Here is an 18,844-nt window from a genome sequence, read left to right as displayed (position 1 = left end):
CATAGACCACTAATTTAAACATTGGTTTAGGTATTCTATTCGCGAAGACTAATTATCGACCAAGACTTACACAGGTAATGTGCGAAAACGCCGATTACGTGATTGTTGTGCAGAAATGCTCGCACCCATTTTCTTCGTGCTTGTTAATAGATGAGCGAGGTGAGAGGCGAGGTGCGTTTAGATGGGATTTTTTTACTTCGTTTATTCTCAAGATCAATACATTCTGGATGTTGTAATTAGCCGGTTGCTTTTAGCGTAGATTCGTGATAGTGGGGTACTGCGTGATCGATAGATAATCGAGAAAATCGAATAAAAATTTTTCCATTAATTTATAGCCTAAGTTTTGGTTCATGAACCTATCCGAGTGTACTGAATTGTGAACTCCTGTTCAGTGGTATAGGTATTCGATAGCACATGTAAAGAAATTTTCACCTTAGCATGTCAAGAGGCTGGCTCGTATTACCTTACCTATATATACTAAAAAGATAGCAGTGCGAATGAAAGTATTAAACAAGTTTTTAAATAATTTCTAAACATTCGAGAACAGCAAATATGTAGTAGGTACAACGATACAAATTAATTTTAGGTAACATGAGAGCTTCGCTGTGATACGAGATTTTTCATTTTTTTTATGCTGCTATTGGTACCTACCTAATGGCTAGTTCATTTTATTGCTTTATTAGGTATACCTCTTGGTATCTAGTGGTATATTTGTGTAATTTTTGAACGACGAGTTAAACTGATCATGAAGATGTTTACATATTTTGTAGTTGTTGAAAATTGCTGGTGAAAGGTGTAGGTATGTACTTGGAAGTGATACGAGTTGAGTATTGATGGTCTTTCTGGCGAATTGGTGGAGAATTCGATGAATTTTAGTGGCAAATTCTCCCTAGAGTATCGGAAATTAAATTCCAAGCTTTCAAGAGCTCCTTGAGCATCACTGATGCTGATGACGTAGTGTTGAGGCTCTCATTTACCTGATTCTGAATTTGATCTACCCTTTTGATTATCCGAAGTGAGGAGAAATTATTTCAAAATCCTTGCCTTTTTGGAATGCAGTGTTCTCAATGTTTATAGAATGCAGAATATTTGGTTGATTCCTTATCCTCATCACACATCTTTGTTCCTAATAGGAAAAAAAATGAAAAAAATTTCAAAACATCAAGCAATCCAAACGCGAAATGGTAATTAGAATGAATTAAGGAATAAAGTCGGCCATTTTACCTATAATTAAAAATCTTTGACGGTCGAATTAATGGCGGATCGAATGTAGCAAGTGTTAATACGAAGCTAATCTGAAATTAAATCAAATACCCGGCAGAATGTTATTCTCAAACGATTATACCAAAGTAGATGATACTTATACCTAATACATATAGGAACGAATAGCACAACCACTAAATATTATACCGAGATATGTTCAATTTTACCATCGGATTACGATCAGTTCGATATTATTTAAGGCTTCTTTTTCAACCTGTTTATTAACTCTGTGGCAACCAGTTTCAACTAGGTTGACGGTTAGAAAATACCTAGGTGACTTTTCGCGTGTATTTGAAAAAATTTCCGTATCAGAGATTCTTTTTCTTTCTGTGTGTTTTTTTGAAGAGTTGTTTATAATCTCATATTCTTTTTTGAGATAGAAAAAGAAAAAAAAAAACGTGAGAATTAGAAGAATCGTGATTTCGATCCAATTATAAACGCTTAGTACTGGAGACTTTATCTGGGCATGTCATCAAAGTATTAAAAGTAAAAAAACCAAAGATACTACGAAGTACGAACTTGTTTTGCACGAATCAAAGAGGAATGCACGATCGCTTCATTAGAGAAGATTTTTGTTTTAAGAACTTGCAACAGCAGATCGTCGTCGTAAGGTATTCAACTATACTATAGCAAAATTTTACGATACAAATAAATTTTTAATGTTTTAATGCGATCTGGTCAACAGATATAATTATCGAAAATTCGAAATATTCGCAACTCGTCTCTCAAAAAGATAGCAATCTGTCGGAAAGTCAAGTGCAGGTACGATAGATGATTATTTTACCATACCAATTCTATTTTTATGGAAATCGAGGTTGAAATCCTGTCAATCGGAAATTTGCATGCTGGATGGCGCTGAAAAATAATTAGTTTTTTTTCTTCTTCTTCGAAGCTTTATATATGTAGGTACCTATAAGTATAAGATGAAAACGATAGATTCGATTACTTTTGTATATTTGCAAAAAATTCTTGGAAATAAATATTCGCGCCATAGACGACGAAAAGTTATACCATCGCCATCCCGCACCCAGTCTTGAAGACTGCACACATAAGAGCTGGAACCTTTGTCTTGTACATCACTTGGTTATATTTAAAAGAAGTCGTGCACTGGAGGCGGTAAAAATATTTATTACGCTCGGCGTTTTCAGAGATTCGAAGACACAGATAGCAAGCTCGGGTATCAGAATGAGAGTTCCATTGCACTGTCACGTTTCTACTCATTTGCCCGGTCTAGTTACACGCGTTATTTATAATAGAAGAAAAGAAAACCAGATTCTTTTTCAACCTCTTTGTTTCTCTTTATAGTTTTGATCTTATTAGATTTTTCTTACCGCAGGATCTCACGACTAATCGGCAATTGTGCCAGGCGCGCTGGTGCCGGCGGAAAAATCCGTTTCGTCGTTCAATCTTCCTCTTTTGAGATTTAATGTAAGTGATAACTAAGGAGGAAAAATTTCAAAGTTACGGCCATTGTTCCCGATGAGCATTGTTAACTGACCCTGATTATAGGAATGCCACTGCTGCTGCCACTGCTTTGGTAAAGGTTAGTACTGCGTGCAGCATTTGCATATAACGCCAGAGTACCTACTACTTAATATTGGCGGATGGGTAATAGGTAATAGGTATTCTCTCTGTTTGCAAAATGGATCCCGAGAAATACATAATAAATGCGTACTTAGCGAATGCATAGGTGAATGTTAATGTGCATTCTATTCGTTATGTAACAATGCCTATTGCCTACCAACTCTTTCTGATTCATGGTTGGTGTTTTGGAGGAAAGTTGAAACTGGTGCGGCATAGAACGAAAGTTTTTGAGGATTATCGACAATGATTCTGAGTTTTTTGGTGTGGATGTCAAAATTATTCATTTCATACTTTGATTGCAGCTTTCGTTTGCTCGTAAAGGCTCCTCAGGTTTTCCTTTCATGATGTTTGCCAGATACTTCCGAAGCAGCTTTCATTGCTCATGACTCAGACTGTCCAGAAGTTCATTGTCCATGTTTATTTGTAGCCTTCTGTATTAAAGGCATATGGATACTTACCCAAAATATATCGATTCTCCAATATCGATATTCAAATGAATTGAAGAATTTCAAATCAAGATTACATTGAGAATTTCCTAATACCAAATACCTGTTTACATAATATTCAAAAAGAACGGAAAAGAAACAAAAATTCAATGAAATTAGGATTGACAAGACCTATGTATTTAATTAGGTACTTATTAAGTAAAATCTTCTCAATAACCCAAAATTACATTAAAATTTCTCAATTTCTTAATAAAATTTCAGGATGTCCACAGGTAGTGATACCTAAATAGAAAATCCGATTTTCCACTCATAAAAAATTACAAAAAACTATTGCTAAAAATGAAAAAATCCTCAATCTTCCATATTTGAAAAAATTTTACTCCCGAAAATGATTTTAAATTGATGAAAACATATTCTTCTATGTGAAAAATTTCAAAGTTCAACCACCACCAAAAAAAAAGAAAAAAACATAAAAAACGATCGGGGGGGAATAAAATATTGTAGAAGGTTGTGAAAAAGTGGCTATTTTCAGAAATTTTGCTTAAAAATGGAAAAATCTGATTGTTCACATATAAAAAAATACATATAACAATTACTGCTAAAAATAAAAAAATCCTTCATCTTTCATATTTGAAAAAAATTTACTCTAAAAATTGATTTCAAATTGATGAAAACGTATTCTCCTATGTAAAAAATTACAAAGTTCAAAAAAATAAATAAATAACAAAAAATGAAAAAACGATCAGTAGGGGGAGGGGTGAAAATATTGCTGGAGGCTCCAAAACGACTTGAAATCCACCAGCAGTCGACTTCGTAGCGTTTGGAAATTAGTTTAGAGAATTAATTTCGGCTTTCCATCTCCATTTTTATTTTCAAGTTTCAAAAATCTACTGGAGGCTCCAGTAATTTTTAAAAAGTCGCTGGAGGCTCCAAAAGGACTTGAAATCCACCTGCAGTCGACTTCGTAGTGTATTGAAATTAGTTTTCAGAATAAATTTCGGCTTTCCAACTTCATTTGAGGAAATTTTGTGGAAATTTCGAGTTTCAAAAATCTGCTGGAGGTTCCAGAACTGCTCAAAACGGTTTGAAACAGTTTCCAACCGATTCGACATGTCGAAAATAGGGCACATCCCAAATTTCAGCTCTCTAGATCAATTTGGTAAAATTTTGATTTTTCATCTCATTTTTGACCTAAATTTGATTTTCAAAAATTTACTAAAACTCGAAAAAGGCACTTTAGCACTTGAAATTTTGACAGATGATAAATGTTTGCCTGATCTTTCGATCTCCCTTTGTACGGTTTAAAAAATTTCGTGCAAGTCCAATGTTGGAACACAAAATCATGCGATTTAGGCTGACCTGTCAATCAAAATGGCCGCCATTTTGTGAGTAGGGCCACTTTTTTTTGAGGACAAGGTCTAGAAATGTTCTTTAGGACTCTCCCCCTTTCAGAAAAAAGTTGTCCCGGAGTATCGACGGGGGGGGGGGGTGCAATAGATCCTTATAGGCCTATTGTGTAATGTAATCTAACCCAGCCTATCCGTTTTTTTAAACCTAACCTAACAGCTCATTAACGACTTCATGTTCCATAAAAAACTCAAATTTAGGCACCTAATAGAGCCATTCCAGAGTTGCCTAATCTAAAATTATTGCTTCAATCAATGAGAGTATGTGTCAACTGATTAATTTAAAGAATCTCTTAAGATGCTTTAGGTACCATCAAATTTGTGCTTCCAACTGTGGATCCATTGCAAACATCCCAAATTCCTTACAAGAAATAGCAAATTATGTAGCGAAATTGACTAAACAAAGAAGTGAAACCGGCAGTTAGTGAATACTTAGATATAGGTATTAGGTACTGCAATTGTAAACAACCACTGCCTTATCCCAACACGTGTAAATATGAAATACTTGCGAGCATAATGCGATCTCGTGTACTCTACCAATCAGCGAAACAATGTGGGATGTGCCATGTGCCAAATCCAAAAAAGTACCTACTTACACTGGTCATTTATCCAAACATACGACATAGGTATAGGTACTTGTAAACAGCATAACGGCGTAAATCGCGCTGTTGTTTGCGTTCATTCGCCATTCGGATATTTCACTTTATGGTATATACTGTATCTAGTCACGAAGTCATGATTGTATAAACAGTCATTGCATATAGTCGATAAATCATCGGGTACCATATCTTATCGATATATGCATTTAGATAAAGGGGAGAAAAAAAACATGCGTATTCATTAATCTCGTTCCATCATGGTACTGTAAGCCACAGCCATGTTGGATTGCCAGTTGTAGGTACTTGAATGTGGATGCAAAATACCAAAATTCGTTAGGTTATCCATATTTAAAAAAGGACGCGTGTACTTACATATAAATTACCATCGAGCAAACCGTGGTAATTTTATCATCGGCGTAAAACACGGATGTTACATCGTTTACATACTTTTAAACATGTACGATTAACAACACAAGCGGCGTTGAATTGACCAGATTTTTAACCAGTTTGAACGCGATAAATTTTGATTTATGGCAGAAAAAAAGAAGTTGGCAAATTCAGTAAATATTTGACCCCTTGTTAGAGGATAGACGCGATGGTTCTTCTTCGATTACCTCTACCTCTAGGCTGGTGGAATAGACGCGTAAGAAAATACCTACTCTACGTAGGTACTCGTACATTAATGGATAATGGTGACATTTGGTTACCTTTACATCTTTACAGATTTATTTAACGTTGATAAAGCCAAAGTGATTAAGATTATACGTACACAAGTGTAATCAGTATCTGAAATATGAAACTTGGAAATATCCACCAAGTAATACATACCTACCTACCCACAGTTTTAAACGTTGAGTTTTTCTTACGTTAGTATGTCTAAAAATAAAAGTAATGAATTCTTAAAAAGGATAATGCGTTTTGGTATCGTAGAAATTCATCTCTTTCTTTTTCATCATACGTATATAAATAAATGTTTGTAAAATGATCCGAAGAAAATTCTTACGATGAAATTTTTTATATTTCTTCGTTAGATATTAGATAGATGTAGGTATTTTTTTTCCTTCGATATATTTTTTGATGCTAAAAGAATGAGGTAAAACCTGTACCAACTAATAATGAGCTGTCACTAATTTTTGTGTCTTCTCTATACGCTCCGTGATCAGTATGTAGATTTATATCGCCCAAGAACGGACGACTTCATTTACATATTGATAATAATTAGTAACCGATTGCTTTGGTAAAAATGACTAAAAACCATTCGTGCTTAATGTTCGAATTAAAACTGCTTTTTTAGAGAAAAAAATTGATCTTTATCTGAATAGGTACTGGGTTGGTTTGCTAAGGAGACGAGCTGGTTTTTATGTCTGTCGTGTACCTATATTATTAGTATAGGTACATATAATGCAGGCGTTAAAAAATTCACGCTTTTTTGCCTATGCTTATTTGTAATTAAATGTTTACCTGTGTTATGCCGGCTCATCGATGTATAAATCGGTACGAATTTAATCGCTTATATACGAGGTTTGAATCATTGCCGCCGATTTTAAACCTAAGTACCTATATACTAATTGGATTGGAAGACTAAGTATGAAAATATAGTATTTTTGCAAGGTAAAACGTTTTAACGAATTTTTGTGATATTGATTACATGTGGGTTAATTTAAACTTTTACGAGTTCCTCGGTTGGGTTTCAGCTTCACTAGATACGTCTGTTCGAAAATTATGTCTATTAATTGGCAAATTTTTCAACATAATGCGTCGTCTTGGAGTTTTATTATAAGTTGAATGTTGGTTACTTTGTAGTCCTTGTAGTAAGCTTATGTAGAAATTCAAAACAACGTGTATAGTGGTGAAAACGAAGAACCGAACTCTCTACGAAATGTAGCTATTTGGAAGGTAGTTTGATCTTTCTTTGGGAACGCAATTAAAACGAGGTATAGACCATCAATTCCTAAAAAATCGCTACCCGTTATACCCACTAATAAGTTATCGTTTAAACGTCGTAAAATTAACACATCCGGCATGGCCACATCATCATATTTTATTGCTGCAAAGATTTTTATTATAGTTTTTCTTCTGTTACACATTCACATTTCACACCAGTGGTTGTATTCCGATAACTCATTATTTGACTGTTACGACGTATTCGTGAAGTTGATACAATGCTTTGATAACCACTTTAAATGTGCAGGAAACTAGTAACTACCTATTACTTCTGTGGTAAAAGAAATCGCCATGTTGGACAGTTCATTAAAATAAAATTAGAGTTGGAATGGAACAAGTATCGATTGGCTTATTGATTTATGAAGGATTGAGAATTCCATTCCTTGATAATTAATTAACTTGGAATAGATGAAGAATCAATTGAAATTATTGATCGATTTAAAATTGTGATCTGATCAGGGTCTGATCAGATCTGACCAGATCCAATCAGGTATCTCCAATTGGACCTGATCAGGTCAAATTTGAACCATGGAATGTCTAACTCTGATCACATCTGTGAGAATTTCCCCCTGGGTAGTCAAAGTGACTGGTTGATTGATTGATTGATTGCTTGATTGCCCGAAAATGATCGGATATGATCAAATTCAATAGAGGAGACTGGTTGAATCTGTTTAAATTCAAATTAGCCCACTTTATGAAATTTTAACGATGTTTTGTGATTCGTAATGAAAGATCAAAAAAATTAATCCAAAGTTGTCTATCACTTAATTTAAATTCCTAGTGATTAATTGAATCCTATGGAAAGTGATTGAATCTGATCACATCTGTTCAGATCCCAATATCCTATGGATCCAATTTCGTCTAACCCATAGGTATCTGCAGGTTAGACTGAAGTTTCAATAGAATTGGATTGGATTGGATTTGATATGTTCAAACCTGATTGGATTTGACCAAATATGAATAGATCTGATCAGACTCTTGCCTGATCAGTGATCAGATCCTCATATTCCTCAGATCCACTTCGGTCTAACCTGCAGATATTATCAGATCAACGTTTTAATCATATTAGATCTGCTCATGCCTGATCAGATCGATTGGTATGCCATAGATTCTGTGCTAGCGATCTAATAAGAATCTCTCTCACAATACAAAGCAGTTCAGAGTGTTTCAAAGGTGTGAAAAAATGTAACACCGTGAGCAAAAAACGCATACTTAGGTACCTGACTATAATTATGGATTAGTGGAATTATAAAAATCGATAATTCATCATGTAAAGAACACAATAAAAAAAATACATCGAAGATGAAAATATCAGAGACTCGAGTAATTTGTTATACCTTTTTTTCTTTCGGTTACCGATTTTCTCAAACCCCATTGGAGGGAAAGGGTGGAACATATTAAAACTCGACCGATGAACAATATCAAAACTATTAATCGTGTTTTTAGTAAATTACTTCGATTATGGCCGAGATGAAGGCGTTATACGCATGTTGCTTGTTGAGACGAGCAATGTTTCAGTTACACAAATGCTACTAGCCGCGGGATGAAATAATTGCATAGTATTCGAATCCGTATAGAGGGGGTAAGTTAATGTAAACTATTAATTTTCTCGAAGGATCGAAAACTTCTTAAAGGTGGTATCGGAGCCGTCTGTTGAAGTCGACTCGCTTCTAGTTCTTAGGTATTACAGCAAAGGTGTAAAAAGAGGCGGAGATTTGACCCATACACTTGACCTAAACGTCTCACGATAGAATTGGAAGGTGCGCGAAGATTCTGTTTTCTTTTCCAGCCTCCTTCATCTCTTCTGCTGCTTCGTGTTACCTTTTTTTTTTTTTATCATCTTATAACCCAAGCCCGAGGTTAGCTCGAATGTTGCATGACTATAGGTTCGTCGGTACACCGGCACAGCATCGTGATCATTTTGTAACGTGTGAGTACAGGGTGGTGTTCGTGTCAGATCCATTTCAAAATCGTTTCTTCCTTTGTTCAGAAAATGTGGTGAGTAAAAAAATCGAAATTAATTCGACGACTACTATATACTCAAAGTTGGAAAGATCGTGAGCAAATTCTTATTCTCCATATTCTGTCGTGTTCGTGGAAAGATTCTGCTGGTTGTTGTAGCCATTGCCATTGTACTCTGTTGGTCGTGAAACAGTGATCCAGCCTGGGTATCTGTAGCGTGTGTTTTCCTCATCTCTATATATCTAATACATCATAACAGCCATCATCTTATTCGCATTTCTACTACACTATACAGCTGTAATCATAGGGCTCATATAGTAGAGATGGTGGTAATTTATTATTCGCAGCTATACCTGGTAGGGTTTCTCAAAGCTCGCAACGAAATTCTTGTTGCGTTGTAATTACCCAACACGTATGACCGGTACACGATCGCAATGGCGGTCAACTTCAATCGGTCACGTTCCAATGAAACGTGTAATCGAACCGTGTTCGAATTTATTTAAACGCAGGTACTCTCTGGCTGTCTTCATTCCTCCTTCTGAGAACCCCCGGTAATGATTTTCAGACCTTGATTGTCTCAACCTTGATTATCGAGCGCAATTTCTTTGCCAAGAAAATGGCGCGTGAATCTTATTAAGACCTATTTATTGGGTAATTAACGGCTGCGTCGTGTTAAATTATGCAAAATATGATAATACGCGTACTTGCCGATGCAATTCGATCATATCTAGTTGTAAAATCGTGTCCGCTGTCCGATCATTGTTGTACTTATTCAACATTCGAGCAAGGTGCCTACTGCCTGTGCCTTGCGTCTTATAATGAGATCCTATGAATCACTTAGGTATGATTTTCTACCTATGTTTTACTCGAAGAATGAATTTTATGCATTTTCAATTAGGCAAGGACCGAAGGACCTAGTTATATTCCTCTTAAATTAGCTCTTCGAATTTGGGGTGCAACTTGAGGGATAAATTTGAATTTGAATTAAATTAAGGGGTTGATAATTTTGCTGTCCATTATGTATTATAGCCTAGCATTTACCACTAAAGAGGTTACTAGTTAAGCAATTGAGCATCAGGGGATAAAGCGAAAAAATTACAGGCTTTTCAGAAATACAGCCAGTCTCGCTTATTTGAATCGAGTTATTCATCTCATGTGCAATCACGTGTGGCAAACTGGAGATGAGTGGAGAATGGCCACGGCCAGATGATTGGACTCAGTCAACTCACATCACTTTGTACAAAAAAGGCTCACCAGAGAACTTTGAGAATTATCGCACCATATCGCTCATCTCACACGCAAGCAAAGTGCTTCTGAAGATCATCTATGATCGTTTGTATCCACTCATGCAGTCTCAAATCCCTCAAGAACAGGCCAGATTTACCAAAGGAATCAGAGCTGTGGGACCGAAACGATCCCAAAACCGGAACCAATTAAATCCCGATTCAGATCCAATCCCAAAGGCCAACACCAATCCCAAAACTGAAACCGTTATTTTTCTTGATCCTGAAACTGAAAAAATCCTGGAACCGATATAATTTTGAACCCAAAACAATCTCAGAACCGAAACAAAATCGTTTTGGTTTCGAGATTTCAATTTTTGCCTTTTTCCCACGATTTTACTTTGATAAATGGTCATTTTATATCATTTTTTATCATCAGTCATTCAGATTATAATAAAAATTATTTGACGAATTAAGCAAAATATGCATTTAAAACGTTAAACTAATCACACCATTAGATTTTCACATCAAAACCTCTCATTTTTTAAAACCCTTGCGGCGTCCATTAGTCAAATTTGGGCTTGAAATTGGTTGAAAATGGAAATCCCAAAACCAAAACCGATTCAACCCAGAACCGAAACAATTTTTCAATCCCAAAACGAATTCTGAAACCAAAATGAAATTTATAAGAACAAATCCCAAAACAAATCCAATCCCGAAATGAAAAATTTTCAATCCTGAAATCGTTTTGGTCCCACAGCTTGAGAAAGGAAGAGGCACCAGAGAGCAAATCCTAAACATCAGAATGCTTATTGAGAAAGCTCGCGAGTACAATGTTCCTGCTTTCTGCAGTGCTGTGCTCTGTGGATTACAAGAAAACATTTGATTGTGTCCAGTGGCTGAAATTATGGTGGATTCTGTTGGAGATGGGTGTTCCAAAACATTTTGTGTGGCTGATCAAACAATTGTATGAGAAGGGATCAGCTAATCCCAAGCGGGGCAATTGGCAATTGGCAGATAGATATGTACTATGTCGATAAAATGTCGAGACATCTATTGAGCAATTTTAGATTTAAGGAGGAACTTTCTATTCAGTTGATTGAATTTGATTTTTTTATTGAAAACTGATCATTTGCTTTTCTAATAAGTATTTAGTTTTTTATTTCTCATCAGGTAAGGTGCGGGGGGGGGGTTCGAATGGGTTTTTCACAATTTCAACATTGACCAACTTATACTCTCTTGCTAATGAACCATCATGGCTCAAATTTTTTCTGTATGTTCCCACAAGGGTTCCTAACCTATGGTGAAAATTTGAGCATGGTTGCCTTAGTAGCATTTGCTCAGTAGAATCTAATATAAATTGTTCAGATTTACTCCAATTTGGAGACACGTAGTTCAAAAACAGAGCGTCCTAGAAAAATTGCATATAAACAAAATTGTAGAGAATTTAATTCTCTATTGGATCATTATCATCAGATTTTTACTAGGATGTACGGTTTGTCCAGTAGGGTATATGCAAAAAACTAAAAGATTGAAAATCTGTATTTGAAAAAAAATTCAAAACCATAATAAACAATTGAACCAAAAACATGTGAAATGGAACTTAGTTCCAAAAATTTTTATGTCATGGTGAGGAAGGGGTAGTACCCTCAAGTCACCACTACTTACTGGACTTATTCATTTTTATGACAATAGTTATGTCGATGTTATCATAAGTTCAACTTAGGTACTTATATGAAATCGAAATGAAAACGACTTTCTTGCTGGAACCCTGAAGTAATACCTCGAATCTTTCGATTTTCTTGCTCTTTAATAAATGCTGACGAGGGCGTTCGCTGATGAACTCACAATATCTTATGGCTTGTCATATAAATTCCGTTAATTTTTTCCATTGATGTCTAATGATCTAAAATAAATAAAATCCCACACAGCAAAATTGCTATAGAGATGTCTACCTAAATTGCCGAATAATCAAATAAAATGATACAAAAGACAAGTATGCTTATAATTCTTGTACAAAGTGCTAAATTAAAAAAAAGACGGGCTTATAATATTTTAATTTGCATTTTTTCAACTCTAAGAAGAAAACTCGCGGTCAGTTCAGTTGAAATGACAGCACAAGAGATGCACCTGTTGCATGCAACTATTCAAGTCCCATAACTAGTTAGGCATTACGGCGCAAGCTCATTTTTCACGTGTTATGGCGGCGGGCGAGTTATCGAACTGAAATTTTCCTTATTTAAAATTCGATTAATCGGCATTACACAAGACAGGCTTTGGTGTTGATCCCCCGCTGAGAGTTTTATTAGAGATATTCTAAACGTCGGGTACTAATAAAGTGAGAAATTGTTCGATGTTGAAATATTACATTGTTATGAGACTTGCGGTAAAATAATGTTTTTATATGATTTACATGGCACGAATATGCGTGTACAAAAATATACGAGTATACCTAACCGATGGGTTTTTGAACTCAGTCTGCGCAAATGAAAGGGAAAGAAAATTTGCATGAATTTGTGAAAAAAGACGAGTCCTTGTTTTGGTAACACATTCGAGTTAGTAGAAGGAATTTTCTAAAAATTGTAGGTATATATACGTTAAGCCAGGTCAGAAATGATATATAGGGATGCAGATTGAAACGGCTATGTGACGGATACCGGTGTTGATCACCTGCTGAGAGTTTTATTAGAAATACCTGGACGGATAAGAAAACTGGATTTCTTGAAACAAAGTCTACCTTATAGTCTACCACACAGCGATGCGATGGTGATGGGCGCGCAAGTAATTATAAAAAGAAGAACTCCCTTCTAACCTTTTTTGTTTTCACATTTGTCACTTTTTATATACAGAATATTTGGTAAAGGTTGTAGAGGGCATCAGGTAGTATTAAATGTTATCAAGATGAAAAATCGCATTCATCATGTTGCATCGTTCTCTCTGCTAGACTTACCTACCATACGAGTAAGCGTATAGTGACGTTTTTGTGAAGGGTAGAAGATGAGCAGATTTTAGGGTGATTTTCAGCCATCGACGAGGTATTTTCGATTTTAAATCCGCCACTGGCATGAAAAATTAGCGGCCGAATGAAGAAGTCCGGCAGGCTCCCTGTAGAAATAACGAAATTATGCAGGTCGTATATACGTAATAAAAATAATACATCGTTTCTAAGACTATTTAATCAACCGACGGGTGGCGTAATCATGAGTTTTTTTCTACATTCCTGAGAAAATCCGCCAGCTTGGAATGATAGGTACGAGGCTTACTGTTTATGAAGTGGCTGGTTCACGTTGGAAAAAATGTTGTTGGAATGGTCAGGTGGCCTACTGAAATCTGATATGAAATAATGATTATCGTAAAACTCCGCAAGACTTTTGAAATCCTTTTGCTGGGTTCGTCTTTAACGTCTTAGCTCATTTTTATTACTCATATCTGTTCATCGTGTAGTGTAGGTATCTGAGATCAGACTATACTTTGTTGCCTACTTGGGTGTTTTTTGGGGTAGAAATTGAATATTTTGTTGTACATTAATTACTTGAATTAATTTCAACTTCATGTGTGGGGACATGCCGAACAGCCTGCTTCCCTCTTTTCTTTATCCTTATATGGTTACTTTTTTTTACCAAAAAGCCTGAAGAATAAAAACTAAATGTTTTCTGGTGGTTTGAAGATGTTCTCGAGTTATTTTGAGTGAATTTTCAAGTTATTGAGACTTCTTTTCATCAGTTTTGGGCTCTACAAATCGTATTTTGGTATTTGAATCCCTGCTATTGGTAGGTTAAGCTCGCAATATGACGTCACAAATTATACTCTTTCCTTACCTTGAAGTTGAAAAGTTCCAAAATTTTCAAAATCTTATCAAAAACTGAGTCTTTAACGATCCTTTAAATCTTGCAAAAGTGCTGCTTTTTGCCGATGAGTCCTGTAAGTCCTGCAGTTGTCCTGTTTTTTTGTTGTTTTTTTTTTCATCAAAAAGTCCTGCTTTTTTTCAAGCAGACTTTAAATTATCAAATTCATTTTGCTTTTTCTGGAATTATGAAAAATTTTCATAGAAAAGAGCTCATTTTTCGACTTTTCTAGAACTTGAATTACACATTTTGAGAGCTTTTGCCTTGCTCAAATTTAAGAAATGTTTGAAGTTTGAATCAAAATAATAAACTCATTCCTGCAAAAAAAAACTTTTTTTTTTCAATTTCTCAAAACATGAATTTTTGAAAGCTTTTGGCCTCGGTTCACTTGTGCTCATTTGCTAATTTTTTTTCAAATCATCATTTAAATTTTAAAAATTTTGAAGCAAAATAGCGAACTTCTTATAAGTAACTCATCGCACAAAAAAACATAGTTTTTATACCTCTCGAAATACTGATTTTCGAGAGCTTTTGCCCTCGCTTCATCAGGGCCAGTTTCTTCTCTTTTCAGCCATTAAAAGTTGTATATTTTTTAAATGTCGTTCAAATTTTCCATTATTTTTTTTTACATTTTTTAAAAATTTGTTTTGTTGAATCTCCAATTTCATTCCATTAGCAAGGACTTTAAATCAAAATCAAAAATTGAAACCCATAATAAAATTATATTTTTGACATCTGCTTGCTTGGAAAAAATTTTAAAATATTAGAAAAGCAAAAATTTGAATACAAAATTTTGCTTCACCCACCCCCTCCCCCTTTCAACAAATTTCAAAAAGTGTTTAAAAAATGTCCTGCTAAAAGTCCTGCTTTTTCATTTTGAAATTTTGTTAGACACCTTGTAAAAAAATGCAAAGAAAATGCAATTTATTCAATTTTGAAGAATTGATCATGTTGTTATCAGTGTTCAAAACGCTGTAACTGATCACAGTGCTGACTTCAATTCTCAGCTGGCACTTTTATCAACTTTTCCCTTGATCATTGAACTTCTTTATCAAAATCTCAAATTTTTCAACACTTTTTAGTGATAATAATGATGAAATGTTTCTTACACATTTTTATGATCATAATATTTCCCAAAACTTCGTACTTTCTGATGTTACCAAAAATATGAACTTCCCAAGGCTCCTTGTATTCAATCAGCTACTGCATCAATAATAGATAACTTGGTAGCTAAATCTGGAACCTTACGGATAGGTAAATATACAGTGAAGGATATAATATGTACGTATGTTTTTATCGCGTTGGCTGGTCTCTTCGTTGCTCAATTTTTTTCATTAAAATAACAAACAAACGGTCGGTCGTGGGCTTACACACAACAATGAAAAGTGACAATCGGTCTACTCGAAGACACAAACCTTAACAATAGACCATGTGTAATGAAGTACATATTGAAAAAAAAAAGTAAAGGACGAATGTATAATTTTCAAAACCTATACAGATACACCGAACACTTCACAGGTGAATAGGTTATACCTGCCGAAAGATACCCACCGTCAACCATCCTTCTCTTATTCTACCTGTTTATATTTTAGTGACCTTTGGAGTTCGCTCAGGCTTGTAATACAAGCTGAAAACCAAATACGCGTATTCCCTTTGATCGGGATAGTGATACAAGGATTATAATATACCCATCTAGATATAGGGTTTTATAAGGAATAAAGTAAGAAAAACTGCACCATGTGCTTGTGCTTGGGCTGGATGGTGGATATTGCCAATGGTGTGTTGCGTTTCACACTGAAAGTACATATAATATTGCAAATTATATAGGTATATAAGATCGACTTTGAGAGGTGACGTTTTCGCGTAGTCGTAGCGATATAGTGAAAGTTTAAAAATATTGTAGGAAGGTACGTTTTCAACCTACTCTCTTTATGAAATCGTTATAATGATTGATAAAAAAAATAACGTTCAACTGGTTACCTAAGAACTGTACAAGATCCCAAGTTAAATGTCGTTTCAGTCATTTTAAATTTGTGTACTGAAAATAGCGCGCGTAAACCAAGGTCAATCTTTTAGGACTTTTGTTATAAGACGTGTTTTTTTTCTCACTTTATGGTTTCAGAGGTGACCAAGCTTTTTATGTTTACGACGATGTTTGAAAATCTTATACTTATATGTCCTGTAAACCATGAAGTTGCCAGTTGTTAGGTTTTTATGATCGGATCGAACACACAGGGCACAGCTGTTGGGAATTTCATCGATGGTCTATTGTTGTGTAGACCAAATGGACGACTTTTTTTTTTTTGAAAAAAGGATTACAGATGGCTTATCTGTGTAGTATAGGAGAAGATTTTCTCTCGTTAAGGGATGCTCAAGATGTATAGATTGGTATATAGTGATAAGATTATTTTTATTTTTTATCATTTTGGATGCCTTTAGTAAGTAGAAACTAGAAAGGTATAGCATAAGCTAAGTTAGATTAGAAGTTAGGCAAAGCTAATGTATTATGAGTAAAAAGTAAGTATACAAACGTTTAAGTCAGTTTTCATAAACAATTACGTTATAAGAAGGTAGGTTAGGTTAGGTCAGGTTAAAATATAATATCTTTATAATGACATATTCTGTTTCTGTTACACATATCTAACCATATTTTTCTTCTTTTTTTTTTTTTACAGTTGAAAATGAAAAAGAACACGATGAAATAATCAAGCCATCAGAATCGTATAACAAATCGTTCGCGATTAATATCAGTGCCATATATGTGTAATTTAAAATCAAAATTCAGCAATGTTTTGCCAGTTGCAGTGATGTTTTTTTTCTTAAGTACCTATAATTAATTTCGCATTTGATTTTTAATGTTAGCTGATATTTTTTCTATCGTACCGTGTAATATTCGCTGGTATGAAGGAAAATGATAATAATTGGATTTTCTATCTTCGCAAAAAAAAGAAAATCGTCGATAAGAAATTTCATAACATGGATGATATTTCTTGTAGTATTCCACTTTACGAATGCTTCCGAAGTGAAACCGAAAAGTAAGCAAATGAATTCCTACATATTTTTAAATTATGTATTACCGATGTACTACCTGAAAGTTGTAAATTAGATCCTTTTATTAAGTACAGATACTGGTATTAGTAGGTATTAATTCATCTTTAGTTATCTTTTACTCACAAAGCTTCAAGTATAATATCTGTCGTGCTCGAGTCAGATTTAAAAAAAAATTAAATATTAAAAAAATTAATCCAGAAAATATAGGTAGGTATATCTGAGAGCTTACGCAGCTTCTCTATGTTCTAGGTTCCAGGTTCATATTCATGTGGAATGAGTTTCTTAACACGTATAAATTATTTCACTTCCCCTTTCCCCCCAGGTTAGCCTTGAATCATAATTCATCGGTAAATATAACTGGTTTCGGCATATCATGACTAAATATTTTCTCTGAAAGTAGAAGGGTCATCCATCTCATTCTGATTCGTCTTCGGCAAAGGTAAAGAGAGAGGGAGAAAATTGGAAGCTATTTTCACACGTCAAGAATTCAAAGTAATTGTACAATTTGAAATTTTTTTCGACTCGTGTGATTGAGATGTGTGTGTGTTTTTTTTTAAATGATTAGATGCTTGATTGTATGGGTTAATCTATAGGACCGGTTGCTGAAGAAAAAATTGCTTCATTTGGTTCGAATGTCGAATGTGTGATATCGAAATTATGGAAAATGCTTTAAATATGTATTTTGAGACATTTTTGCAAAAGTATTAAGATATTTAAAATTTTACTATGTATCTGGAAATAATTTTTGGAAATTGGCAACACTGATCCAAGTGCAGGCAGACAAAAAAGTGATAACTGGCCCTTGCCTCATTCCCCTTGTCTTTGGAGGAAAAAAATGACTGTAAAATCAAAGCATTACAAAGGCTTTAGAAAAAACCACTTCTTAGAGCTATTTTTCATCTTTGGTCACGAAATTATTATCTGTCGATAATTGAAAAAACATATCTACTCGAAATTGCATTACATTTACTCGATACTCGTATGTGTAGGTACGCGAGTCAGGGTACTAAAAATTGCATAAAAACATGACAGATATTGCACAATAGCATATTCGCATACCTGTAGTCTAGGTACAGCTTGAAGCTGCCATAAAAAGCGAAGAGCTGTATACTGTATACTCTTCATTAGATTTTTAATTAGTTTTTCACTTACGATATATTTACGATTGCAGCCGTTATTATTTTACGGTTAATTTGCGTCGAAGTAAATTTTTTTGTATTTCAAGTGCACTCGAAGAGTGTGAAAAAAAATAAAGAAAAAAAAACTCGTCTGTGTCGAGCACGCTAGGCGTTATTTTTAAAGCTAATCAAAAACTATAACGCTTGATCGATTACGAACCAAACGACTGTTTTAATTTTTGTCCCAATGACAGGTAAACTAGTTTTTCTGGTCTGCGATAATCCTTCGTTCGGTTTTGGACTCGCGTTATTTTTCCTAATTTACCAGCGAGCCAGTATATTTATAAGGAAAATGTCGACTTGTAAGGTACCTACCTTAGTAAAAGGGGCAGCCTTGTCAGAT

General features: G+C 34.7%; 1 protein-coding gene across 2 annotated transcripts in view; it reads left to right on the top strand.

Moving 5' to 3' along the window:
* The window catches only part of Egfr (epidermal growth factor receptor), a 136,477-nt gene that overhangs the window by 97,058 nt on the left and 20,575 nt on the right, over nt 1-18,844 (top strand). Inside the window, exon 2 of one of the 2 annotated variants that reach the window (XM_065350875.1) lies at nt 16,948-17,307. The exons of the other annotated variant lie outside the window; for it this stretch is intronic. Within the exon in view, the coding sequence (XP_065206947.1) occupies nt 17,184-17,307 (124 nt within the window). The 5' untranslated portion in view covers nt 16,948-17,183. The remainder of the gene's footprint in view (nt 1-16,947; nt 17,308-18,844) is intronic. 2 annotated transcript variants of the gene reach the window in all.

This window comes from Planococcus citri, chromosome 2 (genome assembly GCF_950023065.1).
Source record: "Planococcus citri chromosome 2, ihPlaCitr1.1, whole genome shotgun sequence".
Lineage (NCBI taxonomy): Eukaryota > Metazoa > Arthropoda > Insecta > Hemiptera > Pseudococcidae > Planococcus > Planococcus citri.
Note: the sequence above shows the minus strand (reverse complement) of the source record. Positions and strands in the feature narration are given on the sequence as shown.